We start from the raw sequence: 18,808 nt of genomic DNA, 5'->3' as shown, positions 1-18,808 counted from the left end.
AGGCAGATTTCTGGTGTCATTTCTTTTCACTCAATAAAGAACAAATTTTTCTGAAACTTGCCGTAAGGTGCTGTTGAAATGAAAGTGCTGCCTATATACATGTGCAAACAGCCAAGTGACTAATCGGTGCATTAGGGACAGAGCTCGAAAACGCGTCCTTCCACGCGGGACCGGAGACGGCCCTTTCCGCGCACACAAAGCGGCGGCGCCGAGCAGCGACCACGCCCAGGAAAGACGCTGCTCCTCCCACCTCCGGAGGCCGCGCCAGTGCCCGCGGCGCTCCGGATGCCTCGGAAAGCTCGGGGAAGATGGAATTGAGAAGATAATGCACAGCTTTCCATAACTTCTTCTGGTACCCTCCTATTTCATAAGGCTAATTCTTGACCTATCCAGCCGACCTATTTCTGTTTTCTCCCTAAAAGGACGGATGCGTTTCATTTTCCTACATCGGACATCCGTGCCGGTCACTCCTGAACTAGCAGTTTCTACTTCAGTTCTCTACAGGAGATTTCAATTAGATATCGCAGAAAAACTATCAAGATTAAATAATTACCAGAAATTAATGAGTTTAAAACTGGTACCCAGTAATTAGTGACAATCTTCTGTACATAATTTAATTTTTAACTTTACATCAACGTGGCACAGCCACAAGAGGAAAATAAAAATTATTCTTTTTAATTAATCTCAAACCTTTTAAAAAAACATTTTACAGTAAGTTCAACTTTATAAGCTGATATAATAATCATTAAATACGATTATTACATATATATGTACCTGTAGAGAATCAACTCATCCCTTTAAAAAATGTAAGCTATAAGGTAGTAATTTAAAGAGTATGATAGATTTTAATATATTTAGTTGAAATTTAGTGTTTCAACAAAATTAATTCACTCACATCTTTAAAATCTATTAGAATTACTATGGTAAGGGAAAGAAAAACAAAACATTTGATGCTTTCTGTAGGGCTGACTTAAAACCTGGCAGCTTGGGCTCCCGAGTGGTTGAGGCTGGACCCTGGTGTGACTGACTCCGGACACCAACCCAGCTCTGGACGTCAGTGCTGTGGCCCAGCAGCCTCGGCACCTGCCTCTGCAGCACTCGCTTCAAGCTCCATGATGCAGACACAAAAGAAGCATTTTCAAAGTTTATACTAAAAGCATTTGGAAATTCCACAGCTAAAATTCACTAAACAGGCTGAAGATAAAGCGGTAACCAGGATGCCAAGTTTTCTTATAACAATTGTTTAAATGACAAGAAACAGCTGGAATAACTTACCTGCTGGTCATTACAAATGTGTGTTTCGTCTGATGACCCTTTCCCCAAATTCATCTTAAGACAAGAAAAGCTCCATACCACGCCAGGCACCCAGATCTAAAACATGCCATTTAACGCCGCAGCACGCCTGTATGTGTCAGAAAAGTTTAAAGACATTTCAGGTGACGTTCCATTTTGCTCCCTTTGTAGCCATAGCGACAGGACACTTCAGCAAGCTGTGGTTTGCCAGGGATTCAGACTCTATCTCGATTGTCTCTTACAAAGAAAAAAAGCCGTTACGTAAATCACGCTGTGAGATCATTTTTAAAGTATTTCCTCTACCAAATCAGAAGAATAAAACTTAGGCTGATAGGGGCAATTTCTCAGTCAGTACAACAGCTGCAGAGAATTTGTTTTTCTAGCAGCATGATGCAGATCACAACCTTAATTACAGTTACTGACGATTCTATTATAAGCCTCCATGTGTGCGAGCTTACTCGGTGCCAGCCACAGGATCTGGCTTATTCCTGAAAAACCCTCTTGGTGCCATCTGTATTCTATGCTCTGCTCTGCTTTTCACATCTGAACCAACCAGACAGTGAGTGAACCTTGATGGGTCCTTGCTTTAAAAAGGGAGAAGGAAAGGAAAAGAAAACCGTTTCTAGAACCTAGGCACCATTGCAAAATTCCCTATTAACTTTCTGGAGATTTAGGGGTAAACTGCTCACCCCAAAGTGTGTCCTCACTGCCAAAGCCTTACAGCATTGGACATCAAGGGTCTCCTCAGAAGCGGCTCTGGGAATGCTCAGGCTGGAGCCAACTGAGCAAGCTTCTTATCAGTGCAAGGGGCCAGTGGACTGGGACCATGGCCCTTGGGTCTGGGGTCAGGCCACCAGCTGGGAACGTGCTGAACCAGCCTTCTGCTTGTCCATGGGAGAAACATGAGCATTCCCAGCAAGAATATTCAGTGAACAGAATCCGCAGCACCAGGCACATGGCCGTGTCTCATGCAGAAATGTACGATGGTTGCCTGCAAAGGTGAAAGCTTACAGACCACAGACAGCATCAGCTCAAGCTTCCTTAGACAGCTTTTCTCAAGAGATCCGCACACATAAAGGTATGAAATGCGTGAGCAAGAGCTGGGAAGGGGGGACTTGCCTTCGCCACCTCACCAGCACCATGGAGGTGCCCACACCCCAGGCTGGGGATTAGTGTGCTGAGACTTGTGGGGGAGAGAGGCAGATGGGAGCAGCCCACACCAGCTGGGCTTGCTCTCTGCCAGACGCTGGTGTGGGGTGGGAATGGCCTAGGCTGCCGCAACTCTCCTGCATAGCTGCTGCTCCTCCACTCCTGTCGTCAGCTCTCCAAGTAGCTCGAGTCCAGGCTGGGCTACTGGAACCTGTGGTCAGTCCTCCAGCCTGGCCTAGCCTCAGAAGCCCTGTTCCTTGGCAAGGCCTCACCTGTTAAGTCCCATCACTCCACCCACTTCACCAAAGGGTCTAAATCAAGCTCAACAGTCAGGCAGTGTGACAGAGTATCTGGGGGGCCATTACTTCCACACCAGGTCCCCAGACACTCGGACAATGTCACCTTAGGCTAAACCTCATCTGTCAGATATATACTTTAGATCCGCAATGCCACAGCCCGCCCCCCCCCAAGAGTGGCCCATGGCTGAGACGTGGGACCTCGCTGAGAGCCATGGGTGGCGGCCCACGGCCAGGCCGAGCCCAGGATACTACAGCTAGTCCTCCCGTGAGCAATCTTCCCTTCCACTCCCCTGTTCCCCCTGTCCAATTTCACCCTCAACACACACACACGAGCACCTCGATGCACACACACTTTCAAAGAATACACGCCGAAGGGTTCTGGAAAGATAGCTGTCAGTTCTTGCAGCAGCAGCTGACCGGGACTTTGTGACTGGGCTGCTTCCCTCCCTGGCACCCCAGGGCCTGTACTAATTTACAGAGTTTTGAAGGAGATGATGGCCTCCAGGCCAGAGCAGAGGACATCAGAACCTGGCCCCACAGGCTTGCCAAACCTGGCAGCGGCCACCAGTGATGAGGAAGCTAAAGCGGCCGCAGGGCAGGCCTCACCCACGTGGATAGGGCGCACAGTGAGTGTGCGTGGCAGGACCTTTATCACTAAAGTACCAAACTTATTTTCATTTTAATCATTTCAGACAGAAATATCTGTCTCAGCATGTTCAATCAAGGACTGAAAAGGAAGAAACGTGATTTGACCTTGTCTATGTGGTTTATCGCTTTTGGCCCAAAAAGCATTCTAGGGCCTCTCAGGTCTGTTCATGGCCACTCTGTCACTTACACTTGGCCCTTCCAGGTTCTTCTGTCTTTTTTGAGGCTTTCTCCACTTCCTCTCTTGCAATGAGCCTGTCCTTTTCTGTAGCTGGCGAGTTCACCCACCCCCTCCCCTACCCTCTGTTGGGTGAGGAGCACCAGGCAGACTCCCGAGGGCCCGGGCACCACCGTGTCGTGTCGTTTCCTGGCTCCCCGAGGCACGTGCTCTGGGCAAGGAGAGGTCAGCATCTGCCAGGTTATCAAAGAGCTAGGAGCCATGGATAATGAGGCCTCAGGAGGCCTGAGCAGCAGCCTGCCTCTGCTCTGTTGCTCAGATGGATGTGTGTACTCCATGCCTGGTGGGGCTGGGTGCAGACCCTGGCCCGTGAAGCCCAACACAGCCCGTCACAAACACAGACCACCACCCAGTCTCGGCACGAGAGGGAGAACACTGCGAGGTGGCAGCAGCAGAACGTGATGCTGCCCAGGCATGGCCTGGACAACTGTACGGGGTGGAAAGCACTGCCTCAGCAGGGTGAGTCCTCATCCCCCCACTCAAGCCTGCCTTGGGTCCCAGAGCAAAGCAAAAGCCACCACAGGGCACGCAACAAGAGAGCCTGCAAGCCTGGAACCAGCTGCGGAGGCTGTGAGGTGTTATGGCCCTGGGAGCGCCCAGCACACTGTTGCCTGGGTGGATGACAGGAAGTACTTGCTGAGCACCTAGAGGGAGCAGAGAGGCGCTTTATTCCGGGTGCCCCTTGCCTCCTCAGCTGGGAAGCACTTGGGAATGAAGGGTTGGGGATGTGAGCAAAGTGTCCAGCCATAACAGTGGGGTGAAGAGGGGCATGGAGGACATTCCAATAAGAAGAGAGGCCAGCCGGGGCAGAAGTGACAGCCCACGTGATGTGTGTCCCAGGGCCAGGAGGAGGCCTGGCCATCTGGAAAGCTCCAGTGAAGGTGAAGAGACTACAGGTGGTACAGGGTCTCCAGGGCCTGCCCAGGAGCTCCTCGATTCTGGGCCTCCTCACAATCACCTGCCTCCCCAAGCGCCCCTCACTAGTTACTGCCTCCTCTCCCATACCAGCCTTTGACGGGAGGCACGTCCCCTTAATGCCTGGTCAGAACTCCCAAGTCTGCCACCTATTCTTGGGGCACGGCTGGGTCTGGGGGTAACGGGAACATGTGCCCTACTAAAGGCTTTGAGATAACAAAAGGTGGTGAGCACAGGAAGCAGCAGATGATGCGACAACCGGGGGCCTCAGGCGCAGGCTCCATCTCCCCCACCACGAGGGGGACAAGGCCTGGGGCAGGCCCCTGCTCACAGCTGTGTCAGACTTGCCCAGAGCTTGGCGAGTGGATGACAGGAGGCATGAATTGGAGGAGGGTCTCTGACCACTGGAGATGCTCGGAAACGCTGCTGTGGCTCCAGCTGCTCTGTGAAGGGCCAAGAGCACCTTTGGGGGCAATACCACACTCTCAACTCTGCTGTTGCAGTGGAAACAGCAGACAGCAGGTCCTCAGGGGCATGCCTGTGTTCCACAAAGCTTTATTTATGAGAACAGGAAGTGGGTCTGGCCGGGGGCCATGGATTGCATCCCTGACCCTGACTGTCCCTCTCTGCCTAGTCCCTGCCCCAGTCTCTCTCCTGGGCTCCAGCCCAGGCTCCCGCCTCCTGCAATGTCCTATCAGCAGTGGCCCCTCCTGGTCATGTGGAAGCATCATCACTTCCTCCCCAACTGCATTTCAAGGGCTCCAGCTCCGGGTAGTGGCCACCTGGACCCCAGCTGCTTCGTAGGAGCTCTGGGTGTCCCTCCTGCACTGCTCTCCTGGCTGGTCTGCAGACCCTGCCCAGCCTCTTGCTTCCAGAAGTGCCCTTCTACACACTAAGCCTCCTCCTGCAGGTGGACCTCGCCCCAGCATCCCCGTTAGGGCCCACAAAGTCAGGCGATGATAGGTAAGTAAAAAGACCCCAAGTCCTCCATGCTGAGCACAAGGACAGTCACTCTCCCTCAGCTCCCTCTTGTAAATCTAACCAAAGACCCATCAATCTTAGAATAAAATCCAAGGTCTCAGCCTGGCCCTCCCTCCCTGTATCCCTCAGACATGCCAGCTGTCTCCTGGGCAGTTGTACTTTGTCCCAAGACCACCATGTGGCTGGCTCCCTTTCAGCATCAAGGGCTGGTGTGAATGTCCCCTGCTAAGAAAGGCCAACCCTGCTGCTCCCCAACACCACTTGGCCTTATTTACCACCACCATCACCCTGCCTAGCATTTCCCTGTTGATTATTTGTTTATTCATCTCTCCCAAGTGGACAGCAAGTTCCCAGAGAGCAGGACCTCGCCTGGGTCAATCATGCCATACCAGGAATCGTGCGGGACAATGAAGGGCTGGAAGGACAACACCCATGGCCCCACCCCATGGAGCTCAGGGTGTCCTGGGAGGGGCGGCAGGACAGTGTGTGCCCAGGAGCCTGCCAGGGAAACGTCCCAGCTGCCTCCCTCACACTCTTTGTGGCCTTGGACAAACTGCTCAGCCTGGAGCCTTGCCTCCGTTGACCACTCCGCAAAACAGAAATAACAGTTCCTGCTGTGCAGGGTTTGTTGTGTCTGCAACAGTGGCAACTGGCTGTGGACTCCACAGACTTGCATCATGCTGTTGCAGCCATGTGACCTCAGACATTAACCACGGGCCCTCTGCATGGGCGTGTGTGGGTGCAGGAAGTGAGGAGACCCAGCGCTGCCCGGCCCACAGCATGGGCGGAGCCCAGCACCAGCATGCTCAAGTGGCTCAAAGTATTCACAACAGAACAAATAGCAGCAAAAAAGCAAGTCTTGATGTTTCGATATGAAATTAGGTAAAATGTCTGAAAAGCCCATTTTCCATCATTTCAACCACTATGAATCAGTACAGTCCGTGCTCCCGGAGCCAGGCTGTACGTTTCTCAGGAAGATACCTCTAGACAGAGAGAAGCAGCAGCCATGCCTGTGTTCTCTTCCTACCCAGCTGCTGGGGGCCAGGACTAACAGGTATGGTTTGCCTCAACCAGGATTTGAAAGAAAATTTACCCCACCCCCTTTCCCTTTACAATTCAGCTTTTATATTTCTGTTGTTTTAATGGCTTAGGGTCTTCGTGTAAAAAGATTCATATTATCTTGTAATTCTGTCTTTCCATGCACTTTTTGAAGTACTCTTGTACCTCTGCTGCCTTGAATCTTCCCTTTTTTTTGAAAACGGGACAGGTATGAATAAGAACTATTTGCAGCATTAATTAATGCCCAAGCTGTTGAGAATGTCGGCGTGTCCCAGCACACCCGGGGACAGCACCCAACCTCGCCCACGCTCCTAGAAGAGTGAGTCAGAGTCAGCCACCCCAGGCCAGTGCTACCACCACTGCCACAGCGGGGCAGCCCTTGGGTTCCCAGGTGGACTCGCCATCCCACTTGTCCCTAGCCGGCAAGCTGCCAGCCGGCCTCCGTAGGCTGCTGACCAGGAGTCAGTTCACTGCAATACAGGGGGCTCTGGGGAACTCTGAGAATTGAAACAGAATTCAAAAAAACAGAAACCATGAAGCCGGCCTTGACCTAGAATTATTCCTTTTTATTGTTAGTGCTCTTGAGAACAGCTGAAGCTTGCTGGTGAGGGCAAGAGCAAAGAGCAGGGAATAACAGTAATTGCTGGCCACACTTTCCATTTTCACGTGGTGCAACTCCGCAGGAGTACTCAGCCCCGCAGACACTGGATTTAGGACGGGGTAAGGAGAGGGAGAGAGCTGCTAGCCACACCTACCCTCTCCGCCCACTCCCATGTGCTCGGTAGCCTGAGGCCCCACGTGTTGGTTAGGGCAGCTAAGAAAAAACGCCCCCAACCTGGGCTCCCAGGAGGTGCTGCAGACCCACTCCTGCCTGTCTCAGGTGGGGCCTGGGGACCCCCCCCAACTTCCTCCACCTCAGTCACAGCATCCTGCCCACTCGCTGCACCACCATCTGAACAAGGGAGCATTTGTAGAGAAAGGTCTGCGAACAGAATCCCACGTGGACGAACCCAGCTCCACACACATGCAGCACGCTGCTCTGGGTTCCCGTGGGTCAAGAGCCCGCCGTGGGTGACAAGGGAGGGAGAACTCCTACATGCTGGCTCCTGTCGCCCAAGATTTACCTTCCCACACTGGTGGAGCACTGTTCCCTTTTAAGCCTCAGTCTTGAGCAAGGACACAGCATGGTCCCACCAGGGGTCTGGCCTATGAGAAGCATTTACAGGCATTCAGTTCGGGACCGCTGCACACGCGCCTTTCCTCTTCCGGCCCTCTGTGTACCGGGAAGGTATTTCACAAACACTTAAGACCATTGATTCACACCTCTTGTTCTGCACCTGACTTTAACACCTAGAGGGCAGAGAACTTCCCTCTGACTGCATCCTTCCTGGACAACCCTCTAGGGTCACTCTAGCCTCAATAACCTTCTGCCATGGTCATAACCAAAATAAAAACTCGCCTCTGAAATTCCCACGGTGGCTGACATTCACCTCCTGCCTCAAGAGCTCCTCCAACAAGTATTCCAACCGCAAGGCCCTTCTCTCCTTCCCACTATCTGCCACCAGCTCTCGTCCTCAATTTCCTTCCCAGGCAGCTCAGAGACCAGTCTACCCCGTCAGTCCCTCCCACGCACCCTCAGGCCCTCGGCCCTATCTTCCTCTCAGGATCCTTTGCAAAACCCAATCCTGGCCGTTTGCGCTGCTGGCTCCAGGCCTATGTTCCAGCAGCTCAACAAGGCTAGAAAAAATATACACAATCATCTGCTATTTTTTGTTATCAACTGTAACCCAAATTTAGAGAAGAGTACAAAACAGAAATATGTAGAAAGCTTAGTGATTTATCTCAAAGTGAGCCCATGTAGCCCCCATCCAGTTCAAATGAAGAACTTAGCAAGGTTCCAGCTTTTCTTTATGGTTCTACCACTGAAGCACACAACCTAAAAACCATGGTTTTCGACAGTTTTGCCTGTTTCAGATTTATATAAATGGAATCATACAGGTGCTTGCTTTCGTGTCTGCCTCCTTTCTGTGATATTTATATGTGTTGTGAAGATACCCACAGTCCGTTAACTTTCACAGCCATAGAGCATTCCACAGTGTAAATAAAGCACAATTTATTTATCCCTCCACTGCTGGTAGACAGTAAGATTGCCTCAGCTTAGGAATGTTATGAATAATGCCGTTTTGAAATCTTGTACATGTCTCTGATACACATCATGGATATTGCAGGAATGGAACTGCTGAATCACAGGCTCCTGTACCTTGAAATGTAACCGATGATGTCAAACACTCCCCCAGGAGCTCACAAGGGTTCTGGTGCTGCACACCCATGCCGGCATCCGACATTGTCAGCCTTTTTCTGTTTAGCTATTCTGGCGCTCAGACCTCTCCGTGGCTATAATTTGCACTTCCCCAATGACTAACATGTTAGAAAACTTCTCGTGCTGACTTGCCGTTGGGACAACACCTTTGGTAAAATGCCTACGCAAATCTCTGCCTTGCTTTCGGGCTGTCCGTCATTTTCTAACGGAGGCGTCGGCATTCTCAGGATGCGTGGGCCTGGTGGGTCATGCACATGGCAGGGGTCTTCTCCCGGTTCTCTCTAGGAATGGTGTTTTGATGAATGTGTGTTCCTGATATCATTTAATTGAAATCATCAGTCTGCCTTCATGGTTAGTGCTTTCTGTATCTGGTTTAACATGCCTCCCCACCCCAGCCTTATGAAGACATGTGTCTGTGGCCTCCTCCTTTCACCCTCATAGTCAAATCCCCACACAAGGAGAGCCAGGATTCCTTCTCTCTGTCTGTTTCCACGTAGACCTTTACTTGCTCCAGCCTCACTGAGAAGACCACACCCCGCGTGCTGCACACACAGCCCGTGCGTCTGCAGGTGCTGGACCAGCTTCCGTGCTCTCTCCCCTCCTCCACTGTCTGTCCACGTGCCGACATTTACATAGTCTTACAGTGCTCCAACTGTAGAATGAGTTTTGGAGGAAGTCCTCCTGCCTTACTCCTCTTCAAGAATCTCTTCATTAGATCTAACAGAAATATACAGAACACACTACCAATAACAGCAACATACACATTCTTCTTAAGTGTACGTGGGACATTTTCCAGAAGAGATCATATGTTGTTAGTCCACAAATTAATTCTCAATAGATTTAAAAGACAGATAACATAAAGAATATCTTCTCTGACCACAATGGGTCAGTGAAGAAATCACAAATGAAATTAGAAAATACCAGAGACAAGTGAAACTGTAAACACAACATACCAAAACTTCTGGGATTCAGCGAAAGCACTGCTGAGAAGGAAATTTACAGCGATAAATGTTTACATTAAGAAATAAGAAAGATCTCAAATCAACAACCTAATCTTCCAACTTAAGGAACTAGAAAAAGGACAAACTAAACCCAAAGGTAGCAGAGATCAATGACATAGAAAATAGAAAAACGAGAAAAATCAGTAAATCAGTGAAACCAAAAGTTATTTTTTTGAAAAGATCAACAGAATTGACAAACCTTTAGCTAGATAGACTATTTAAAAAAAGAGAGAGCGAGAGAGAGAGAGAGGACTCAAATTACCAAAACAGAAATTAAAATGGGGGCTGTACTACCAGTTCTACAGAAATAAAAAGCGTTTTCTTTCTTTCGGGCAGCTGGCCATACAGGGATCAAACCCTGGACCTTGGTGTTATCAGCACCACGCTATAACCAACTGAGTTAACCGGCCATCCCAGAAAAGATTATAAGAGAGTACCATGAACGATTGTAAACCAACAAACTGTACAACCTAGATGAAATGGACAAATTCCTAGAAACACAAAATCCACCAAGACTAAATCATGACGAAATAGAAAATCAGAACAGACCTATATCACTAGTAAAGAGACTAAATCGGTAATCAAACATCTTCCGACAATGACATCTCCTGGACCTGATGGCTTCACTGAATGCTACCACACATTTAAAGAAGAACTAATACCAATCCTTCTCAAACTCTTCCAAAAAATTGGAAAGGAGGGAATACTTCCAAACTTACTCTGTGAGACCAGCACTACCCTGATACCACAGGCAGACAAAGGCACTACATGAAAAGAAAACTACAGACCAATATCCCTTATAAACACTGATGCAAAAATGCTCAACAAAATACTATCAAATCAAATTCAGCAGCATCTTAAAAGGAGTATACACCATGACCAAGTGGGATTCACTCCTGGAATGCAAGAATGGTTCAACACATGAAAATCAATCAATGTAATCGCACCTCATTAATGGAATGAAGGGAAAAACCCACATGATTATCACAATTGATGCAGAAAAAGCATTTCACAAAATTCAGCACCATTTCATGACAAAAACACTCAACAAACTAGGAATAGGAGGAAACTACCTAAACATAGCAAAAGCTACATATGAAAAGATCATGGAAAATATCACATTCAATGGCAAATGACTCAAAGTTTTTCCTTTAAGATGAGGGACAAGACAAGGATGCCCACTCTCACCACTGCTATCCAACACAGCACTGGAGATCCTAGCCAGAGCAATTAGGCAAGAAATAGAAAGAAAAGGCATCCAAATTGGAAAGGAAGAAGTAAAACTATATCTGTTTACAAACAGTAAGATCTATGTGTAGAAAACCCTAAAGATTCCATAAAAACCTATTAGAGCTAATAAATAAATTCAGCAAAGTAGCAGAATACAAAGTCAACACACAAAAACAAGTTGCATTTCTATACACTAACAATGAACAATCTGAAAAGGAAATTACAAAAACAATTCCATTTACAATAGTATAAAAAAGAATAAAATAGTTTGGAATTGACCAAGGAGGCAAAAGACTTATATAGTATAAACTACAAAACATTGATGAAAGAAATTAAAGAAGACATAGGTAAATGGAAACACATCCCACATTCATGGATTGGAAGTCTTAATATTAAGATGTCAGTATTACCCAAAGCAATCTACAGATTTAATGCAACCCCATTAGAATCCCAATAACTTTAACATTGAACTGCAACAGGTTTTCCATGTCAAAGGAAGAAAGTGAGGTGTTCCTGAGGAACGCTGGTTGGGCAGCCAAAGAAGATATGGTTTAATTTACACAATTAAAAGAAATCAAGGATGGATAATCAGGAGGCCAAGGGTAGCCACCCTAATAAAGTCATGATCCTTTGACCAATTTGCAAACTTAAGCCATTTCTCAAACCTGGAAGCCACTGATTAGAGGAGAGGCCAGAAAACAATTAGGAAGGTCCTTATAACACCAAGGCAAGTGCCATCAATAGAAATTCCCTGGTCTTTCCCACAGGGACTATTGTCTACTTGGAAAATGGTATATTAGGGAAAGGGAAATGGCCAGACCTTTCTGGTTTTGTTGAACTCAGAGTCTGAATTGACATTGCTACTTGGGGATCAAAAGTGCCACCATGTCCTCCCTGTTAAAGAGGGGAAATACAGGAGCTAGGTTATGAACGGAGTCCTGGCCGCAGCCCAGCCCGCAGCAAATCCACGGCCCCACCCGTGGTCACTTCCCTGGTCCCAGCTGTACAAATGGAATGGATGCATTTGATGGCTGGCAGAACCCTTACATTGGCCCCTTGACCCAGGAGGCAAGAGATACTGAGGTGGGGAAGGCCAAGAAAACGACTCTGAAACTGTCTCCTTCCCCAGCCCCAACCAAGAGAGTTAATGAGAAACAATGTCACACCCAGGGGGCAGTGCAGGTTAGTGCCATCCTCAAAGACTTCAAAAAGTGAGAGAGTGGTGGCCCCTGTCATTCACACCAGTCTGGTCCTACAAAGCCCAGATGGAGGGGCCGGCCCGGTGGCGCACTGCTATAGTGCGCCACTTGGGAAGCGCGGTGGCGCTCCCGCCGAGGGTTCGGATCCCACATACAGACCGGCCGCTCACTGGCTGAGCGAGGGGCGGGAGCAACACCGAGGGTTGCGATCCCGTTGCTGGACACGAAAAAAGACAAAAAGGAAAAAAAAAAAAAAAAAAAAGCCCAGATGGATCACAGCAATAACCATGAGCTACCACAAACTTAACTAAGGAGAAATGCCAATCACCGCTGCTGTGCCAGATGCGGGGCCTTTGCCAGAGCAGAGTGACGTCCCCCAGCACGTGGCATGCACACACTGTCTGGGAATGTCTTCTTTTCCATCCTATCAGAAAGAATATGAAATGCACCTTGCATTCACACAGGTCTGGCAACAGTATGGGTTTACAGTCTCGCCCCAGGCCTACGTTAACCCTCCCATCCTCTGCCACAGCAGGATTAGAGAGGACCCATAGGATCTAGTTTACCTCAGAACATTGCAGTGGTTCATTACAGCTTTAGCAGCAGGCTCACTAATGAGACCAGATGAGCAAGAAGTGGCAAGTGCACGGGAGCCTTCGATGGCACAAGAACTCAGAGGGCAGGAGACAGACCCTACGGAGACTCAGGGGTCTGGCCATCAGTGAAGTTTTTAAGAAGAGGACATCCCTTCCAAGGAAAAGGACAAATTATTATAAATCACAATTCTTCATCACAGAGAGAAGCCAATTCTTGGTAGGCCTCTTTGGGTTCCAGAAGCAGACTGTCCCTCACTTGGGAATGCCACTCAGATCCCTACCCCAGGCATCGTGGAAGGCTGCCAGTACTGAGCAGGGTCAGGCAGGAAGAGGCAGGCAGGCCTGCTACTGGGGCTGTCCTACTTGGCAGACCCTGTAATACCAGAGACATCTGCAGTGGGAAAGATACCATAGAGTTGGTGGCAAGCCTCAGTAAGAGCTCACAGCCAAGAAGTTCAGGGTCTGGAGCAAGGCCAGGCCAAAGGCAGTGGGGAACTCACATCACCGGAAAAGCAGCCCCCATGGGCTGCTACTGTTACCTGGTGGGGACATTCAGTCACCAGACATGAACTTTCTGTCATGAGTGTGGGCTTGGTCCTGTTGCAGAGCAAACCTCACAGCAACCCACTGCAAGACAGAAGCTGCACATCTAGACCCATGTCAGTTACCACCAGGGCCCCCACACTACTCTGTCAGCTCACACCAAGGGCCACACAGGGATTCCTCATCGCCAGCTGAAAGAGGAGGAAATGAAGGAGATCGGACATAGGAGGGTCAGTTCAGTGTGACAGTGTGAGTCAGAAATGGACGCCCTGAAAGACAGCGGCCAGAGCCCGAGGCAGTGCCTGGTTGTCTACTCTGTGTGGAAAGAGAAGTGGCCCAAGGTAGCAATACACAAGGACTCACAGTCCAGGGCAAATGGCCTGGCTGGTGGGCCAAGGGCCCAGAAGGAGGCAGGTGGAAGATGAGGGACAGGAAGGCCTCACAAACAGGCAAGAGGCTGGACCCACAGGATGTGAGCAGGATGCGGAAGTGCCGGCCCCACATGCTCACACCCTCCAGGGACATCCCCGACAGAAGAGGCACCACGTAGCCAAGTTGTCAGGAGGACCAGGCACAGACCACCTGACCCAGAGGTGCAGGAACAGAGCAGCCATGCAGCCCCACAGCTTGGTGGGCTTGGGACCTGCCAGAGACACTGGCTGCTTGCCACACAGGCCTCTCCACAGGGCCACTCACAACCTGCCCACTGGCCCCCAGATTGAAGCTCCAGGTGGAGAGACGAGTCTCTTTACAGTCTTCTTATAACCTCATCTTGGAAGTGACATCCCATTATTGTGACATATTCCATCGGTAAGAACCAAGTCACTAGGTGCAGCCCACATCCAAGGGGAGGGGACCCCACAGGATGCGAAGACCAGGATGCGGGTCACAGGCATCTTCAGGCTGCCTAGCACACCTGCCCCAGAGTAAAAAAGAGAAGTTCAGTCGGGCAAGCTTTCCACAGGCTTCCCTTGGAACAGCCCTAACCAACGAGTAAGCGTTCGAGTTATCTGTAGCTTCCACATTTTGAAATCTTCAGGCAAAAAGTTAGGAAAGATCCCATCCCAAGTCTCTAATGTGCTGTTCTTAGAAAAATAAGAGGCTGTGTACATGACAGAAAGATCACATGCTGCGCAGCCCAACGTGGCCTAAAAAGTACTACTGAACCTTCTGCATCTCAGTTTTCTCGTCTGTAAAATTTCTCTTCTGAAAAAGCCTTGCTGGGCTCCTCGGACGACTGCAGATAGAAGACATAAAGTGCCAGCCTGCATTAAGTTGCTCACAGCTGATATGGCACAACCCCTGGCTGTTTATAGGCAGATGTCCCAGCAGGTGCCCGAGGTGAAGACAAGTCAAAGAGCAACAGAAGCTGAGCTGAACGGCACACACAGGGCTCCCTATCTCTTGGGGGCTCAGACCCCTGCAGAGACCTTCACCCCAGCTGCAGACTCACCCTACTTGGCAAAACCCTACACGGAGAGGGCCGTGGTGCAGCTTTCCAGCTGGGACCACTACTGCTGTGAAGGTCGCCCTGTCTGCAAGCAGGTAGCACAACACACACCTTCTGTCGCAGCAGCAACAGCATGGGCAGCAATCCCAACTGCTGCCTGGCCTGACGTGCCCTTGAGCTAGCTTGAGACCAAGCAGGCACAGTGTCCAATAGCTGATTCCTCTTCCCAGCCACCACATCCCTCGCCCTCCCCTGTGCCCTGCCACCTCTCTTCTCCTTGAAGAGTGCGAGGAGGGGCAGCTACTACAGAGGGGTGTTTGCCACACCCACAAACACATGCCGGGTAGCTCCTTCACATCCAGGAACATTCTTGCAGTCCACGCATGTGCTCACAGAGGCATGCACTGGAATGTTCCTGAAGTTCCCTCCAGAGTAGACTATTTCCAATTTTCCACTGAGTGTCTGTCAATAGCAGAATGGATTAAAAATTGTCATGTACCCATAATGGGATTCTATATAGCAAGTAAGATGATGGAATCGAATAGGCAGGACACAGAGGACTTTTAGGGCAGTGACTCTACTCTGTATGACACTATAGTGGTGGATGCAGTGTTGTACACTTGTGCAAACCTGTGGTCAGTGCAACACAGAGCAGGAGCCCTCACATAAACTATGGGCTTTAGTTACTCATAGTGTATCCATACCGGCCCATCTCTTGTAACAAATTATCATGCTAATGCAAGATGGTAATAACCGGTGCATTCTTATTGGTGGGACGAGGGGAGAGGGAGTATATGGGAACTCTCTGTACTTTCTGCCCAAGTTTTCTTAAACCTGAAACTGCTCTAAAAAATAAAATCTATTCATATTTTAAAAGGAATATAGATTTATCAAACAAAAAAAAGAGCACACAAAATGATACTCTGCGTCTGTGGCTCAAAACCATATCTGCAAAAAGGGACAAGATAGGACCTGCCTCAGTAGATCTTCTGAGGATTAAACAGGTTCATTTCTGAAAGTGTTTACGACAGCACCTGGTGCACCAAAGAGAGCGCTACACACCACGGTGGTCTACAGATGCATCAAGGGGCAGAGAAGGCACAGAACTGTGCGACGGAGCTGCCTGGGAAGGAGTGGTGACACTGCAGAGGGGAGGGGGGACTCGGGTGGAACCTGAAGGAGAGTCGGGCACATCTGTGGTTTCCATTTTTAAAACGTTGAAGAAGAAAAGAAGAAAAACTAAAATTAAATTACCTCCAGATCATCAAGGGAGCGGGTGATACTGAATCTCTTGGATCTTCCAAACGATCTCCGGGCAGAGGTGCGTTGAGAAGTGTGCACAAGTCCAATTCCCCGCCCAAATTTTGAGCCCTAAACACAAAGAAAAAAATGTATCCATTACCCTCTTGGGCAGAGATGCGTGGCTTTGCCCAACGCACTGCACGGGAGAGAGCCGAGGGGGCCGTGCACATCTGTCAGGCATATTTCACACAACAAAACAATGCAAAACTGAAGAAAAGAGTCATGCCAGGATCTTCACTTACTGGCTCTGCCAACCGTGCACTCCAGACAATGTCTCCGGCCTCGGTCTCCGTAATCACAACACAGGATGACTACAGCCTACCTTGAGAGGCTGTTACTAAGATCAAATAAAATAACATGTACAAATGTTTTGGAAAGCATGCGTGTACAGTAAGAGTAATCGTTATTAATATAAAGGCTGGTGTTCAGCAAGGTCATGCTGTTACATAATTTTATGAGCATTTTAGGAAATGAAAGAATGCCTAAACATGCAGCTGGTGTCTGAAGACCAAACCAACCCTGATGCATAAAATAACTGGCTATTAAAACACCCTGTGTTCTTCCTCCAGGAAATGACCAGAATTAATTCAATTCACCAAACATCTATTTTGTGCCTATCATTATGCCAGACACTTCCCCAAATACAATGTTGGTTCCGGCAAATAAATCATCTCATCTTAAAAATAAAAAGCATCACAGCTGGCAAGCTCTGATTTTCTGACTACTTGGAATCCTATGTGACCAGTTTGAGCATAAAGGAAGCTAATGTGTTTATCTAAAGGTTGCGTGGCTCTTTGACTTCCTCTGTGTCTCCACCTGACTAAGAATCCTGTGCATCTTGTCGAAGACCCTGCAGCGATTCTTCGTTGAATTCTAGGAGCTTTTAAACTTGGGCAGTCCCTGCCCACAACTGGGATTGTGAAGGAGTGACACCACCAGCCTTCCAGAGTCCACAGAGGCACTTGCGCTCACAGCCACCAGCCTACTCTCACACTACCCCCTCCAGCTCCAGCCCACCTCTTCCTTCCCAGCTCCCTGCTGTGTGGACGCCCCTCCCCGACTCCAAGTCTCCTCAGATCCACATCCCTCCAGGAACCTCCTCCAATTTCAAAATCCTCCCATGCTCATTCCTGGCCCTCTGCCAAGTGCCCCCCCCCACGCCTCCATCTTCCCAGCCTACTCCCTCTGGTGTCCCTGCCCCAACCCTCTTTACCAGGACTCCAGTCCACTGATGGCACCTGTCCTCACAGCCCCCTCAGCCAACCTAGGGCCACGCACAGATCATCATGAAACCCACCCTTGTATGCACTTGCAGCACCCGTCCCTCTCCCCATGCACGTGCCTGATAAAGCCTGACCCTTAAATTAAACTCTCCACCTCGTCTGCACCTTCACCCAAGCCATGTGTCTGGTGGACAAACAGCCAGGGGGCTCCTCCCACTTGACCATTCTGACACCAACCCCAGCAATGTGACTACCTTTCCCTCACTCACCCCAGATCACTTCAGCCTCTTCTCCACCAAGCCGCCACATCTCCAATGCCCCCTCCTCTCAGTTAATAACCTTTGATTATGTCATTAATAAATGGACATTACTGGGAGTTCCACGTGCTCGCACTGTTAGATCCACCCCGACCAGCATCTCCCCACCCAGCTGCACTGAGCCCAAGAGCGTCCCCTCACCTGCTCAGGACAGCATGCCATCTGCGGTCATTCCTAACAGCAAAGGACAACCATGCTCCTCATCACAAGTCCCTCCTGCCCTCTCCCTGCTCCTGTCAGGCCGGGGTAGGGTGCCCGGGGCATCCTGACCTGCTGGTCGTATCCTCTCCCCTCTTCCTGGCCCCACAGCTGCGCCCCTCACTCTCCTCTGCTGGAGCCTCGGCCTCTCCCCAGAATTGCCGGGGCGTGCAGCGGGGCCAAGAGCACAGTGGTTCGGCCCTGACGACTGTGAACACGCAGGCAGGTGACCACCATAGCCGATCGCTCAACGCCCCACACCGCCGTGTTCCCCACAAGCATCTCCTAGGCTCCACACTCGCCCCTGGAGGCTCCTGGTGAGGGGAATGAAGGCCCGGAGCCATGTATTTTGCTCACAGGAAGAACCTGGAGACCCTGGGGCCTCACTGGGGGCGCTGACCACCGCACAACAGTAGAGCCAGCTGCTGGGGAGACCAGGCCACGGTTCATCCGTGTTGTGGCATGTGTCCGAACTTCCTTCCTTTTCAGGGCTGAATACTATCCTACTGTACGGATATACCACTGTTTGCTTATCTACTCATCTACGGATGGACACGGGTTACTTCTACCTTCTGGGCATTGTGAATAATGCTGCTGTGAACACAGGTGTACAGATATCTGCTCAAGTCCCTGCTTTCCATTCTTTGGGTATATACCCAGAAGTGGAATTCCTGGATCATATCGTAATTCTACTTTTAATTTTGGGGGGAACCACCATCTGTCTTCCATAGCAGCTGCACCAACAGTACACAAGCGTTCCACTTTCTCCACGTCCTGGCCCACACTTGTTACTTTCTGGTTTTCTGGTTTTTGTTGTTTTTGTTTTTTATAGTAGCCATCCTAATGGTAC

General features: G+C 49.7%; 1 protein-coding gene across 2 annotated transcripts in view; it reads right to left on the bottom strand.

The window, feature by feature from the left end:
- RGS12 (regulator of G-protein signaling 12) overlaps nt 1–18,808 on the bottom strand; it is a 97,784-nt gene that overhangs the window by 65,230 nt on the left and 13,746 nt on the right. The window contains exon 2 of one of the 2 annotated variants that reach the window (XM_008567757.1): nt 16,173–16,289. In XM_008567757.1, the coding sequence (XP_008565979.1) occupies nt 16,173–16,289 (117 nt within the window). Of the gene's footprint in view, nt 1–1,275; nt 1,421–16,172; nt 16,290–18,808 lie in introns of those variants that run through there. The other variant, XM_008567820.1, reaches the window with a different exon arrangement.

The sequence above is a fragment of the Galeopterus variegatus genome, unplaced genomic scaffold (assembly GCF_000696425.1).
Source record: "Galeopterus variegatus unplaced genomic scaffold, G_variegatus-3.0.2 Scaffold3, whole genome shotgun sequence".
Taxonomy (NCBI): Eukaryota; Metazoa; Chordata; class Mammalia; order Dermoptera; family Cynocephalidae; genus Galeopterus; species Galeopterus variegatus.
Note: the sequence above shows the minus strand (reverse complement) of the source record. Positions and strands in the feature narration are given on the sequence as shown.